This window comes from Dromiciops gliroides, chromosome 1 (genome assembly GCF_019393635.1).
Source record: "Dromiciops gliroides isolate mDroGli1 chromosome 1, mDroGli1.pri, whole genome shotgun sequence".
Taxonomy (NCBI): Eukaryota; Metazoa; Chordata; class Mammalia; order Microbiotheria; family Microbiotheriidae; genus Dromiciops; species Dromiciops gliroides.
The window spans coordinates 98,629,167-98,645,945 of NC_057861.1; the positions used below are offsets into that span (position 1 = coordinate 98,629,167).

General features: G+C 37.8%; 1 protein-coding gene across 1 annotated transcript in view; it reads left to right on the forward strand.

Annotated features, from left to right (window-relative positions):
- KCNQ3 (potassium voltage-gated channel subfamily Q member 3) overlaps window positions 1-9,937 on the forward strand; it is a 489,931-nt gene extending 479,994 nt beyond the window's left edge. Inside the window, exon 16 of the mRNA XM_043975612.1 lies at window positions 438-9,937. Coding sequence (XP_043831547.1) covers window positions 438-1,187 — 750 coding nt within the window. The 3' untranslated portion in view covers window positions 1,188-9,937. The remainder of the gene's footprint in view (window positions 1-437) is intronic.
- The last annotated feature ends 6,842 nt before the right edge of the window (window positions 9,938-16,779 follow it).

A 16,779-nucleotide genomic window follows, 5' to 3' on the forward strand; every position in this document is an offset into this window, starting at 1 on the left:
TTCAATCAGGACCACAAAATCAGAAATAAATGACTTAGCCACATTAAAAAGTCAGGCTCCCTGTAGTGAGAGGATATTTGAATACAATAAGTCATCATTGATCGAGTCTGACCCTACTGCTTTAGAAATCGGGAGAATTTGGACAAGACTCATTGAGCTGAATTCCCTTTTTATCCTTTACTTGTGTAACCCAGGTATGCTTGAAAGGCCAGCTCAGGTTACCATTTTAAAAGGAGGGGGGAGGTGGAACTTGAAAGAAAATATAGAATAAATGTTTAACCTTAAAAGTTAAAATAATCTTAAAAATTCAACCGGTTTTCAAGGACTAAAAAATAGTTTAACACTACCCATTTTAGATTAAAATGCCTTAATTAAAAAACATGTTTATTAAGATAGGCACATGACCCAACACATTTCTTTCCATGCCCCCCCCCCAGGTTCATGACATGGGGAAGAAATTGGATTTTCTTGTTGATATGCACATGCAGCACATGGAACAGCTCCAAGTACAAGTTACAGAATACTACCCAACCAAAAAGGCCGCTGCTACCCCAGCAGAGGTCGAGAAGAAAGAGGAGAACAAGTATTCTGAATTGAAAACCATTATCTACAACTACTCTGAACCCTGCACCCACGAAACCCCCTATAGCTTCCACCAGGTCCCTGTCAACAAAGTCAGCCCCTATGCTTTCTTTGCACATGACCCAGTGAGCTTGCCTCGAGGTGGAGGAGGAGGACCACCATCGGAAAGGGAGAAGCTCCCGAGGACTCTCCCCTCTTCGGTCCCGTATGCAGAAAGACCGACCGTCTTGCCTATCCTCACTCTCCTAGACTCTCGGGTGAGTTACCACTCCCAAGCTGAGCTACACAGCCCCTACCAGGAACGAATCTCACCCAGGCAGAGACGGAGTTTCACCAGGGACAGCGATACACCATTATCCCTTCTCTCTGTCAATCACGAAGAACTAGAACGCTCACCCAGTGGCTTCAGCATCTCCCAGGACAGAGATGATTACCTTTTCGGCCCCAATGGGGGCTCGAGTTGGATGAGGGAGAAGCGCTACTTGGCCGAGGGAGAGACCGACACAGACACAGACCCCTTCACCCCAAGTGGCTCTATGCCTTTGTCTTCAACAGGGGATGGGATTTCGGACTCCATATGGACTCCTTCCAACAAGCCAGTTTAAAGGGGAAGGAGGGGTCACTGGATGGCCTCTCCTTGTAATGTAGACAAACTTTGTATAGCTCACTTACTCTTACACCCAAAGCTTACTAGTTGGAACACCAATGGCTGCATTCAATGCATGTGTTAGTAGTAGTCACTGCACCATTCCACGGGGATTTACAGCCGCATTTTTTTTTCCAAGACACCACAAGGAAGCCGCTTCATTTTGAGCATGCTTTGCATGACTTTACACTATATAAATGGTACCGCTACTTTCTTCTAGAATACATATCTATCTGCTATTCTTACTTAAAAACCACAATTGGGCCTGTGCAGGGAGGGACTATAGAAGATTCCATGCTCCTTTTCTTTTATAAACAGAGAATATAGTTCCAGTTAGTTCTAGAGTCACTGACCATTTGTGTTCTAGCACCTGCCCTGAAACCCGTACCCAGTTTTGAAGTGATGAATTTGTGTTCTTGATAACTTCACTAGCTCTTGAAAATTCCTAGAACAGAGAGGAAGCTCAGTGAGGTCTACCCCCCTGCATTAATATGACACAGGTAGTTAATATAATTACTTTTGGAAGAATTCTGATTTTACTGATGTATGGAACTGCCACGGCAGAAACTCATTCCATTGAGGCCAGTTAGCAACTTCTCTGTAACTAATCTTAGAAACTTGTGTTGGGAGCCTGAGAAGTTTGGTGATGCCCCCTTTCACATAGCTAGTATGTATCAGAAACAGGACCTGAAAACAGGTGTTTACTGTCTCTAAAGCCAGCCCTCTGTTCTCTATATCATATTGTTTCTCCTTCAATATAATACAGAGGGAAAGGAAGGAATCCATCTCTTTTCCCATACTGTGGATACCCTAATTTAGAAAGAAACTAGGAAAAAAAAATTAAGGCTTCCAAATAGGATCTTAATAAAGAACACTTTGCTGCTAATTCCATTGTCCTCAAAAAAGGACCCAACTTCTGCTCCCTACAGGTAATCTTTTACAAAATATCCATTAGGAATAGAATCAACTTTAGAGCTCATATAGATAAATCCCCATAACTTTACATGTGAATGAAATAAAGGCCTAGAGAAGTTATATAACTTTCCCAAAGTCAGAGTGGCATAACAGACTTGACCACAGGACTCAGGACTCCTAAGCCATTTACATGTTCTGTGTAGAAAATAGGAATAAGAAATCATACTGAAATTTAGACTAGAATCACAGAGATCCAAGAGACCTTAAAAATCATGTAAGCCAACCCTCCTCAATGTACAGAGGAGAAAATTGAGGCCCAGACGTGTTATTCAAGATCACACAAGTAGTAAGTATGTCTTGGTGTTTTCTCTATGGCTGACTTAGCTCTGGTACTTTGAACACAGAATGTCAGTTACTTTGTACCCCAATTAACTGGTAAAATCCATAAAATTTGTTTTTTTAATGTAAAGCAATATACTTATTTTTATCCTGTCTATTTTGCTTCAAGAAAAATGGCTTATTGTAGCTTCATTGATGTGTGAATTGGCCAAGATTATAACCATCACATTTTCTTCCTCATTAGTTCAAATGAGATCATGTATGTAAACTACTCTGAGAACTTTAGAGAGCTGTATAAATGTCATTTATTATTATTTTACTTCAGTGGATGAATAATTATATCACTATGGGGTACTTCTCCATTGTTACAAATTATAATGAATCTTGCCCATCTGCTACTTCGTTGGCTATTCTCTGAAGGTGTCATATTAAGGGTACTGGAAGCTAAATGAATATTTGTCGATGGGATGCTTTATCATAGTATGGAAGTGTGAAGATGACCCTGGCCTGTTGAAAGCTACCAAGCTGGAATGGATTCAAACATGGCTTCAGCAGTTGGCTTTTGTCTGATGCTGGCCTGGCTTAATATAGACAGATTCATTACCAGAAAATTGGCCACCCAGTAAGGAATTTTTTAGTCATGTTCATCCATTCTTCTTCTCATGTTTTTATGAAAATATTTAAATCTTAAGTGACACTGGATCATCAAAAAGCCTTGTAGCAGTGTACCACACTAAGTACTAAGCACAATTTGCCTAAGGTTTCTCTTTACTACTTGTTAATGTACTCTGGTAGTAAAATTTCTCATGAAGATTGGGTCATACGGATGGATACCAGCTCAATGACTGCACAAGTGTGTATTAGTCCTGTTCCTCTTTAAACATTTGCTTATTGGTTCCTGAACAAGTAGCTCTTTCAAAATGACCCAATTAGTTAGGAATTAGGTACATTTTGGTGCCTATATGTCAGCAAGGCTGAAATCCTTCAATATCTTGCCTACAGAATAATAGTTCTGGCAGATGCCTCAGTAAATGAGTTTATACATTAACTAATGGAGGGATCTTCAGTCTTTTGGTGGGAAAGATAAACTTTTTATGCTCCAAAGTGTGAAGATAGACAGGAGGAGGGAAAATGGGAAAGGAGGACATTATCAGTGGTGTTCGTATTTGGAACATAGGAAGGGGCATTGACTGAGGAGTTTGAGAGTGGTTAAGAGGCAGAGCAAGGTTAAGCAGACTCTATCCTCTATTCTTTCTATGACTTGCAACCACAGAGAGGTGGTCATGGAAATAACTGCCACCTTTCAACCGGCCACATTAAGCTCCAAGATGGATTATTGGGAGCCTCTGACCCAAAGGAGCAAATGTACTTTTCTCAGAGATTTGATTTCTGACTAATCTAGGAGTCATCATTTACCAGGAATGACTTAAATGTCTCTAAGTTATCACTATATCATTATTTACTTAAAGTTTTTTAAAGGAATTTATGGAAAACTGACCAAACTTTCTACCTTTGCACTAATTAATTTTTCTAACAAATTAACACTCTCCCAGAATCTTGACCTTAATTAACAGATAACAAATGGTGTGAGGGGATACTTATATTCATGACTGCTGATCAAAAATGAGTGAACGTTTGCCTCCCTTCTAGAAACATCTTCTATGGACAAGGTTATGGGATGCCTGAGTAGGGAGTGAGTTCACTTTCACTGGAAGTCTTCATGAGGAAATTGAATGAGAGCCTACTCTTGTTGAGGTAGTTTTGTACAAAATTATTTCTGAAGTCTCTGAAGAACTTTAAGATTCTGTGGTATATCAAAAAGCTTCCATCCTTATAACAAGATACCACTGAGGTAATAAAGACTAAAAGAAGTGTCAGCTTTCAAAGCAATCCATATTTTTTGCCTTACTTTTTATCCCCAGCACTTAGCAGAGGGCTTGGCACATAACAAGTGCTTAATAAATGCTTGTTGACAGACTGACTCTTTGAATCATAGCCAACTCAGATTAGAACAGAGAATTTAGCTTATATCTGGCCAATCGATCAATCAACAAGCATTTGTAAAATGCCTTATATATGTGGCAGGCACTATGTTGGGCAGTGGGAATACAAAAAAAAAAAGAGAAAACTTCTTACCCTTAAGAAGCTTATATTTTTTTGGACATCCAGACTCATGAAAACAGGAGTTTCCACAAATATATTGATACTTTATCATCTCCATAAGTGAGTTGACATAGAAGACTGTGATTTGAGGGGGTTGTCAAAAGCTCCTGTCAGAGTACAGTGAGTCTTAAGGAGGTACCTAGAATACCGAGAAGTGAAGTACCATACCCAGGATCACAAAGCTAGTGCCCATGTCTTGTAGGTTCTAGATCTGGCTGCTCATTATGTCCCATTGGTTCTCCATTTGTTGGGCAGAAATCATTTGATCATGAGCATCCTCCGGAATTTATTTCTTGATCTTAGCTTTGAGTGACAAAGATATGTCAAAAGGATTCAATTGGCTTCACTTTCCAAATCAAGTCCCATAATCATTGTTAAGGATGGTTTATTTCTTTGAACAAACAAAAATGGAAGGAGCTGTAATTTATAACAGTCTGCTGTCACACCAAGTTTTCCAGGGTATAACATTATTAGGAACCAGGGAATTCACATATTAGTAAGCCAAAGGAAGTGATGGGAACAAGGATCTAAGTTTATTTTCGATATTCCGAGCTAAAGAATCCCTTTTATTTTCACAGTGCAGGGTCTGTACTGCATAATGCCTTAAATCAGACTTTCTAATGTTCCTATGAATACTTAATTAACTTTAGAAATTTTCACAGTTCAAAAAGAAAGAGGTGAGGCAGGTACCCTAAAATGTTTAGCATTAAGATATTGTAACCTTAAAGCACTTATTGATAATGATACTTCTGCATTTCAAATTATTTGCATTTAATTCTTGAAATGAAAAAGCTGTTACTACCATGGGACAAGAGTAAGACCCTATTACTTTGAATTTAGTACATGAATCCCTAGTGGGTATTAATTATATCTTAATGGCATGCTAAATTCACATTTTTCATGGGTGAACAATTGCGAAAACATACTACAGAATGACAGGGATTATTTAAAATGAAGGGCCTGGTAGGTACTACCAAAAACCCACATGGCTTTTTCCTATCTTTTTTCCCAATGACAAAAGTTATGTGAACAAGCCAAACTTATGCACTGGTTTTACTTGGCCCATGGAGCCTTTAATGAAATTGCATGGTTTGGTGGGAGTGATGTATTTCTGGTTATGATTTTCATTAAGTCTTATAACACTATCACAGTGCATAGGGTGTTCTGGGCTTGGAGTCAGTAAGACCTGAGTTCAAACTCTGTATATAATCATAGGCCAATGACTTAATTTCTTCATTTTTCTCATCTGTAATCGAGAGGGTTGGACTCAATGGCTTCTAAGGTCTCTTAAGCTCTAAATCTAAGATCCTATGATGGCTTCCTTTAAATTTTCTCAATTTCAGCACCATGGCTGGTAATTAGGGAACAATACTCCTGTTCCCTTTATTTCCTGTACAGAAGACCCAGAAATGTAAAAACAGATAGTACCTAGAGATTAGAAACATTGAATAAAAAGTTTTATCCACTTCAATGCAGTACAGTAGACAAGATAAACATTTGCCTGCCTTCTCATTCACCTAGTCATATCTAAACCTGAACAATGAACAAACGTCCTGAATCTTCAGGGGCTGTCTTTGCAGAGAGGATAATGTTCTCCTATCTTGGAAGAGATCATTTTACCTTTCCCCACTTCTGGCTTAGATCCTCCCAACAGAGTTTTCCAAAAGTCCTTAAGATTCAGTGCCATTAAGATGATGCCAACACACCCCTTTCTTTTTTTCCTTTCAATTTTTTCCTATTGCTTCCCTCTTCCACCCCACCATCCCATCAAATCATCTGGTCTGCTACTTACACTCACCCTTCCCCTAGAGTCACTACCCAAGCAGCATCTAAACACAAGCCAGTTGATAAAATTCAAGTTAGATCTCATGAAATCTACATGACCCCAAATAACTGTTTTGGCTTAATAGACTTTACAATTGGAAATTTTGTTTCATGTAGCAAGCCGTCTCTGAGCCTCTAGTTTTTCCTCTTTATTAATCTTGCCATTTCATAGCTCATTACCAAATCCTGTCACCAAAGGGTCAGAAGGAAATAGAAACAGATGTTACTCAAGCTATTCCATGCTAGTGACTAAAAATGGTTGGGTAATTAAGAAAGTTGAAACTTTTAGCTAAAAGAAGATTTGGTACTTGGATCTGGATATCAGTAATTAATTTCTATTTATGATAAGGGTCTGGATACCCTTGCCAGAGGGTGCTTTTTAATTTCTTTTAAGAACATACAGTTCAAGCTGGAAAGCTTTCATTTTACAAATGAAAAAACTGGCACCCAGAGAGGTCTTTGTTGCTTTCCTTGGCATTGACATTTCTTTTTGTTTCTTATTTGGCTTTCAGGCAGTCATTGTCATGTTTTATTAATATAGAGGAAGACTCTCTCAAAAGAGAACATAATAAAAAGTTATCAAATGCTTTAGGTCTCAAGAGGTTGGCCAAGTAATTGAAGAATCCTCACCAAATCTTATGCACCTTGTTCCCCAAACATCTCCAAACAAACAACATCAGCCTGATATTAGGCAAGAATTGGGGGAATGGGGGAGATGAAACTAGTATTAAGGGGAAGGGATCATTTTAAATGTCCATCTGAAAGTCTGCGAGGTGAATACGCAGTAGTCAATATTTGCCTCAATCTTAGAAATACAGTTGTTCACTCTAGACTTGTCCAAGGATCCTCCACTTAATATCATAAACTGGGGAGACAAAAATGCATGAGCTGATATTTATTTCAATAATCCAAAGAAATGTAAGCTCCCTGAGGGCAGGGATTATTTCATTATTGTTTTTTCATTGTATCCCCAGCACCTAGCACAATGCTTTGCACATAGTAGGCACGTGAAGAAATGTTTGTCAAAATGAATGAAACTGAATTGAATTGGATCAAACAGAATTGAATTGAACCTGTTTGCTGACCTTCATGATCACAGTTGAGAGTAAGCCTTATTTCCTGTAATTTGGGGGAGTTGCTGAATTATTTTGTTCCTGAGGCTGTATGCAGGTATTTTATGGTAAAGGGTTAGTGGAAATATAAAAATGTTTGCTGTGACAGAGAACACACCTTCCTTTCACTGCCTGGCTGAGCCAATTTCAACTAATTGCTATATGGTTGCTGTCAGACCTGACATAAATTGATATACCAACCAATTAGTGAGAATGGCACAGAAAAGCACTCTCCCATCCAGTGATTTAAAACAAGAAGGTACTAGACATCATTTCTGGGATACAGTGTCCACAGTTGCTAGGGAACAAAGCAACCACAGATTCTCTGCTTTGCATCTCTCTCAACACCTTCAACTTCAGCAAATATAGCTACTCTATGTAAGGTACTATGCTTGGTACTTGACCTACAAAGAGAACCACCACTCCCTCCCTCCCACCCATCCCCCTGCCAAAAAAATAATCCCTGCCTTCAAGAAGGTTACATTCTACTGAGGAGGGGAAAAGTTCCCACTGGCAGCCTCAAGGAGCAACTACCCTACATGCCTCAATATATATACAGTACTGTTTCACCACCAGAGGGGTAAATACCACAGAGCCAAATCTGCTCTCCAAAATCAAACTTTCCGGTTTCCTACTGGAAACTAATTTTGTATTAGTAAATTTTTTAAAAAATATTTTCTATTACCTGGTCATCTTCTACTTTATAAACATGGAAGTCTCAAGATAGATTTGCTAGGATAGAGAAATATTTCCTGTGATATACTTAGGAATCTCCCACTGGGGCAAAAGGATAGAGCTCCATTTTTGTTGAACTGATTCAATGGCTACTTTCTTTGAAGTCTCAAGGCTGGGAGGATGTCAAGTGATACTGAATGACTCACTTTGTACTGGTTTCTACTAACATTGGTTTTTTTGGAACATGGTTTTTCAGAACTCCATGAGAATTATTCCTTTTCCAAACTGTTTATGCTAACCTGTCAGTAACTATTTTTTTTTTAATTTTCACTGAATTCAATTAAGTAGGTTCAAATGTCCCAATTGACTCAACACCTATTCTGACTTGTTATTTACTATTAGGATTTGAAACCAGCTTTTCCTTCAGAGGTAGCATATTTATTTCAAATGCTTTCTCTTCTGGGTCTCTGGTGGGCAAATCATAGAATGGGTACTTCTCTTTGTATTTAGAAATTTCTCTATCCCAAGATCAGAAGGCAAGGCTTTTCTTCTGATGTCAGCACCTTTTTACTGGAGAGAGATAACCTCTCCCTTCACCCACCAGCATATTTCTTTCAGGCACAGGCACGGAGCTCTCAAGGGAAGAATGAATTGGGAGGGTTTGGTTTTGTTTATTTTGCTTTCATAAAGGCTTTATCTTTTTGCCATGTGGAAGGTATTGCTTTCAGAGTTCCTATACTAAAAATCCAATATGCCCCTACCCAAAAAAAGTAAATAAATAAAATCTGTGTTTTTATTCTTGAGAAACACACTAGCATCAAGGAGTAAGGAAAAGAAAAGAAAATCTGATTTTATAAAATAGTGACCCTTCAGTCTCTATGCCCCTTCTCAAATTTATATTCAGCTCTAGTTTTAATTCATTCCAACTCAACTCAAAAAGCATTTATTCAATGCCCATATGTCCAAAAGGCAAGAAAAAGAAAGAATCCTTAGCCTCAAGGAGTTTATGTTCCCATGAAGGGATATGACTTGTATAGAGAACACATGCAAAGTAAATGCAGAAAATAAATGGTTTATCTTATTAGTTGAATCATTTAAAGGGCCTGAGTGAGGAAAATACGTGCATTGTTAGGACCGGACCGGGCAGACCATCCATGGTAGCTAGGGAATGGGTTGGAATGGGACTGGGTATTTCCATTTCATTTTTTCTTCTTTCTGATGTAGCAAACTGACTTCAAATAGCAAGAGAATGAACCATTTTGAATCTCTGAAGGACAAGATGAAGTTAAAAAATGACAAACCTGCTGTTTTTTCCTTTGGGGGGGGAGTTACTTTATTTTTTTTTCCTTTTATGGCATAGAATTCTGGTGCCTTGCTCCCTGAAGTTGTCTCCGAGCTACAAAGGATACGCTTTTTTCACATTCTGGCTTACAAGGGAACACAACTTTTCTACAAGTGGCCTTTAGTGCTCTTTCTAATATGATTTCCTGTAATTTTTAAACTGTATGTCTAATTTATATTCTGGCACTGTCCGATATTTGAACAACTTTAATATGTTGATTTCCATCTATATTATGCAAACAATACTTCTTACCTGATTTTTTATGTTCTGTCTTAAAATGAACAATCAAATGAATAAAGAAATGCCGCACCACTTATTAATAAATGGAAATTTCAATGATGGAGTGAAAGAATGTCATTTGTTTTGAAGGCTCTTTTAAACTGCAAGGCAGGGGTGCATTGTCCCAAGACATTGGAAGCAAAGGTTACGGGGTTATAGACTGAAAACTGGAAGGGACCTTAGAGATCATCTATTCTGTTTCCCTCTGTTTATATTTGAGGAAATTTGAGCTGAGAGGGATTCTAGGATTCATTCATTCAAGGTCATGCAGATAGTAAACAGCAGAGTCATGATTCAGAGTAGGTTCTTTCACTCCCACTGTACTTTCTTCCTTCTATAAGATGTCCCAAATATAAGTTTTAAAACTAAGACTTATATGTTCACTTCTTTTCCAGAGCTTGCTTTTTTGTCATTTTGGGGGGGTAGAGTTTTTTAGACTCTGTATGTCGCTTGAAACAACATTGCACTCATCCAGAGAAAGAAATCCCAATCAGGAAATCTAGACTTGATCCTAAAGCTGTCACAGTGGCCAAAAAATAACTAAAACAGTTAGTTATTTATTCATGATTATCCCCTGGCATCCAAATGATTGTACCTAATGATGCCAACCAAGTATATATCAATAGAAGGAACACATTTCAAACCTAACAAAAATGAGAACATCCTGAATGGTTTTCAGTTTTGAATTGGACCCAATGGGCTTCTTGTTCTAGATCAGTTGTCATCTGCCACTGTTTTGTTTTATTTTGGTTTTTATTTTTTGCCCCCTTTAATACATTATCTCTTGGCTTGGTCATTTCTCCCTTCAGATTCCGATTTTCTTATTTAAAGAGAAGAGGCTATTTTGCATGCTTCTTATTCCACAGCTATTCATTCTGCTGGGGGAAAGTCCATCTCAGCTCCCCTTACCAGACATTAACTTATGGGATCCTTTGTATCTGGACAATGGAAAATTGTGTTGTACTAAGTTTCACTTTCACACATAAACACACACACACAGAATTCCAGGAAAGATAGGAGTACATAATGAACAGAATTCCAGAAAAGAAGTATGTAATGAACAGAAAAGATAGGAGTGGGGCAGCTAGGTGGCGCAGTGGATAGAGCACCGGCCCTGGAGTCAGGAGTACCTGAGTTCAAATCCGGCCTCAGACACTTAACACTTACTAGCTGTGTGACCCTGGGCAAGTCACTTAACCCCAATTGCCTCATTAAAAAAAAAAAAAGAAAAGAAAAAAAAGAAAAGATAGGAGTATATAATGAACAACCCTATTAGCAAATACATGGACCTTGAGGAAGCTCAATATTAACATGTAACTCAAAAAATAACTTCTGAAAAAGTAGCAGTTTGGTATTTTGAATACAGACTCCCCAAATTGGAGTCAAGAAAATTTGAACTCAAGTCCCACCACTGATAAATAAAATCTTTGTGACCATGGATAGCATTTAATCTACCAATTCATTCTATGACAGCATAGTAGGACTTTCATGGAAGATTTAACTTTGTTATATGCTTATAGCAAAGAATTTTGAAAACTCTGAGATGGGGGGAGGAATGGGTGTAGATAGATTTTTCTGTTTAACTTCAGAAGACAGAACTAGGAGTAATGGGTAGAAGTTGCAGGGAGGCCAGTCAGTCCTCCTCTCCCTTTTCTCCCCCGCCACTTGCCACACCATTATATACCTTTAGGCAAAAGATAGGCAACCACTTGTTGAGTATATAATAATAGAATGAATTCTTATTCAGGCACACATTACACTAGATGAATTCTGAGGTCAATTACAACATGAAGCTCCTATGATTCTATTTTTGGGAGCCTGGAGTTATCATTAGCTAGCTATGTGACCTTAGACAAGTCACTCTCTGGACTTCGATTTCCTCATCTGTAAAATGAAGTGGTTAAGTTAGATAATGTAGAATGTACTGTCTACCTCTTAATTTTGTTATTATTATTTCTACAACTATTAATTATGGATAATCTATATATGGTGGTAGAAGTTTGTCCCCTATAATAATGACCTTCTGTGGGACCCATAGTTGTTGCCAAATTTACCTTCCTCCAAATAGCTCACAAGGACATAATTACAACTATGAAGGAATTTTAAAAAATATTAGTTGTCCTTGTTCTCTTTCTTAAATAATAGCACCATCTTATGCCATTGTCTATGATCAGCTCTATTCTGTGAATTAGGACTGAGTGCCTACTTTCTAATCACACATTCAGATCACAGGAGTCAGGCTTGACCATTAGTCATTCTACATCTCATACGGCTGATATTCAGCAACAAAGAAAAGCCAAAATAATATATCCCTGAGAAAATTCCTCACCGTCTACTTAAAAAGATCAGAAGCCCTTTCAGAAGTTGGCATCCTTGTTGTACTCAAAACCCAGCCACTGTTCCCAAACCCATCTCAGACATCAGGGAAGGCAAGAGAAAGATCAGCTTCCATGAGTTGTTTGGGCATCCCATCTGTCATGTGATTCAGGGAAAGTGGCTACTTCATCTTGTCCACAATGCTGAAATTCAAATTATCCTTCCTAACTCAATTTCAAACAGCCTGGAAACAATCCCAGCAGATATGTGTGTGTGTGTGTGTGTGTGTGTGTGTGTGTGTGTGTGAGAGAGAGAGAGAGAGAGAGAGAGAGAGAGAGAGAGAGAGAGAATTACAGACAAGGCAGTGTTTGGGAGCTCATAGTATTATAATTACTAATTAGGACTTCATCACTTCATACAGGTTTTGGAATAAGGGTATAATAGTACACCAAGATAACTCTGGCATTGTTCTCTAAAGGATCTCTACCCATAATTTTTTTAAAAAGGCTCCAAGTCGTCATCTATTGGGACCGTCCCAAAGGACAAATTTGAAGCAATAGGTGGTTGATGCAGAGTGATATATTTCAGCTCCATTTAAAGGAAAACTTCCTAACAATCAGCAGTTTCCCTGAGTGGAATAGTCAATTACCCATCACTGGAACTTTTCACTTATTTCTCTCTGTGTGAATAGATCCCCATCAAAGAATTGTCTAGACCAAAATTCCCATTATGTCCTTGAATATGTTAAGGGCTAAAATTCTAGCTAAACTGTCTAAAATATCTAATGAGTGGTCGCCAATAAATTATAAGCTTTAGCAAGAGTTAGACTTTTAGGCATTTATTAAGGAGAATAAGAATTTGGTAAAGAGAGAAGGAAAGGCCTAGATTCCTATCTATTAAAGGGAGAGCACATTTCTCCCTCTGCTCTCCACCAGAGTCCACAGGAGAGTCAGACCGAGCGCCAGTCTCTTCCTTCCTCCTCCCACTAGCCCGCGTCACTTCCTGACGCCAAAGAAAAGACTCCTGGTCTTGCCCTCAAAGACCTTCGTTTCATGGGCAGAACTCTTCTACAGTAAGTCTCCAGCAGGTGGCGTCATTCCAATCATTACAAATATCCAACCTTACCCTTCTCCACTGCAGTGGAGAATACCTTTGGAATGCAGTGGAACACCTAGGTTTGCCCTTCCTAAGGAGGACAATGGTCTAATCCCTGAACCTTTCTTTTCCATCCTAATAATTCATCTCCAAGCACTACTAATGCTTTGTTGATCTTTTCAAAAGCTGGCTTTCAACAGGGTACTCTTGAAAGCATATTTCAGAGTTCTCAGAGATAGAAAGAATCTGAGAGATGATATACTCCAACCTGTACCTGGCCCAAAAATGCCCTCTTCAATAATCTCAACAGGTAGCTAGCCATTTTCAACTGGAAGACCTTCAATGATGGTAAGCAAACTATTTCCTGAAGTACCACAAGCCACTTATGGAACAGCTACAATTGTTTGGAAGGTTTTCATTAGATTGAGTCTAAGTTTTCTTCTTGGCAATGTCTACTCACTCCTATTTCATAAGATTAAAGTTCTAGAGCTGGAAAGGACTTCAAAGGTCATCTAATCCAGTTCTCTCATTTTAAAAATGACTAAACTGAAGGATTTTAAGTGACTTGTTTGAAATTATTCAGGTAGTATATAGCAGAGTTGGGATTTGGATCTAGGTCCTCTAATTGTAGAGCCTTTGATTGCCTAGTTCTACACCTAGAAACAAGCAGAACAAATCCAATTCTTCTTTCGTATCACAGCCTTTCAAACTTGAGGACAATTCATCATGTCCCACTTAAGACTTCTTTCTCTAGGCTAAAAAAATTAAACTTATTTCAATGGATTCCTATATGGCGTAGTCCTTGTATTTTCACACCCACTTTTGTGTTCTCTAGTTTGTAAATTTCCTTTCCAAAATGTCTCTTTTTCTCTTTTGGATACCCCCTTGAAGTACTTCCTTCAATTCTTTCCATTGTGTGTGTTTTTAGTTGTTTCAGTCATGGCTGACTCTTCATGACTTACCCTATTTAGGGGTTTCTTAGCAAAGATACTGGAGTGGTTTGCCATTTACATCTTCAGCTCATTTTACAGATGAAGAAATTGAGGAAAACAAGGTTTATTTACTTGCCCAGGGTCAAACAGCTAGTAAGGGTCTGTGGCCAGATCTAAACTCAGGAAACTGAGTTTCTTGACTCCAAAGTAGGGTTATATCTACAGTATCTCCTAGCTTTGCATTATTCTGAACTAGAACCAAGAAAGTAATATTGCACTCCTCTAAGCCGCTTATCATTTTTTCCCCAAAAAGACCAATTTTCACTTTTTTGATTATATATATATGTATTACTATGAAGTGGTCACAATATAAATATCTCCAAATCACTGCAAAAGTCTTCTCATCTTGTCTAGTCATTCTTGTTGGTGTCTGTAATGGTTATGATAAATGTCCTTTCTGCCATATATATTTGCTGTGTTGGGCATGGTTTCAGTCCCTGTGAGCTTCGCAAGAAAGCTAAATTTATTTAAAATTACTTTCCCACCTTTTCTCAAGTCAAGTCTGATCAGCCACAACCTTGACCACAGTGATGTCATTTTGGTTCTCTTCCAGAATGAACAGAAAACTTTGTCAGATCTCTTTAGTCAATAATTAGCAGATTCTTGTCATGCTTTAAAAGCAACAGAATCTATTCTATAAGCAGAAATGCCAATATACACATATACATACATAAGTATTTGTGTCTATGTCTAATTGCCTACACTATTTCTCCTTGCCTAATGACCTCCAGATACCATCTTTTACTTACCTGACCACCCTCTGTCCCCCATATAATCCCTTAACTCTAAGTAATAAACCTCTTATAATAGAAAGTTCGGGACACTATTATCAGATTGTTGGTGGTGAGTCATTAAGCCATGTCAAACTTTTCATGGCCCCATGGACCAAGCCCTTCCAGCCTCTACTCTCTCTTGAATTCTGTCCAAGTTCATTTTCATTGTTTCTATGGTGCTATCTCTCTATCCCATACTCTTCCACCCCACTTTCCTTTTACCTTAAATCTTTTCCTACATCAGTGTCATTTTTAATGACTCCCATCTTCTCATAATATGGCCAAGTGTTTAAGCTTCAGCTTAAGTATTTGATCTTCCAATGAATAGCCTTAATTAATTGATTTGAGGTATCTGGAGGGAACAATAATAGAAGACAAGTCTCCTCAATTTAGTAGAAACCTGCTTTCTCTGTAAATAAGTAGGAAAAATCCTGTTCAGGGGTCATATTTTGTATATCACTATAGTATGAGAACAACATGGAAAATAAGAACCTAACATTGTAAGCCTTAATTAAACCTCCAGGGGTCAAAATTTGAGCTTGGGAGCATTATCCTTTCTAATCAAAAATAATTATTCTTTGGAGTCTGGCAGCGTTGGCAATCAAAAAAATGCTTGTTGATTGATGATATATTGGTTTTCCATGAGAACTTGAAGATCTCTAGTCAGTATATTCATCCTTAATCACAGGGATGCTATCCTGATTCAAAAATGGTATGATTGAAGAAATAGCATTGTTTTTCTGAAGACCGAAATATCTATTTAACATCATAAACATTCTAATTTATATTACAAATGTGTGCCTTTTGAATAAAAAAATATTATTAAAATTCTATAGTTCCAGAAATAGTAGAAACTACTTATTCATATTATCAGGATTATATTCTTATTATCCTGAATGTAAAAGATCCTTTATCATCAGAATTTTTAAAACATGATTGGGGGGCAGCTAGGTGGCGTAGTGGATAGAGCACTGGTCCTGGATTTAGGAGGACCTGAGTTTAAATCCTGCCTCAGACACTTAACACTTACTAACTGTGTGACCCTGGGCAAGTCACTTAACCCCAATTGCCTCACCAAAACAAAAAACAAAACAAAATGATTGATTTTATAACCAACATCTTAGCAGAATTGTCCTTGTGTCATCTGAGGAACACCTGGATAGTAACTTTCTTTGATGTTGTAATTTTACTGGCCTGACTACTACCTCCATTAGTTAAGATTGTAACTCCATCATGGTTTAACATCCTGGGAGATTCCTTCCCATACCTTTCAATTTGTAGCCTTACCCATATTTTGAATGCCTTTCTCTAGCTATATTGATTTTTTGTTGCTGCCAATGAAGTAGCTTTGTTTTCAGTCATTGTTCTGACTGCATGGTTAGTCTTCCTTTTCTGATTACATATTTCCCTGATGAAATCTTTTTTTAAGGGGTTCATTTCTTGCCTGTATAGTCTCATCAGAAAGGTAGTGTAAACTGCTTCCCTTCCCTTTGGATTAACTACAACTTTTGTTCTTTGCAGATGGTGCTGTTCTTTGATGAACATATATGACTATAACTATGTATGTGTATACAGTTATAGTTATATATATATAGTTATATACATATATATATATACACATATGCATGCATGTCTGTGTGTGTATATATATATATGTATATATATATATATATATGTGTGTATATATATATATATATATATATATATATATATATATACATACACA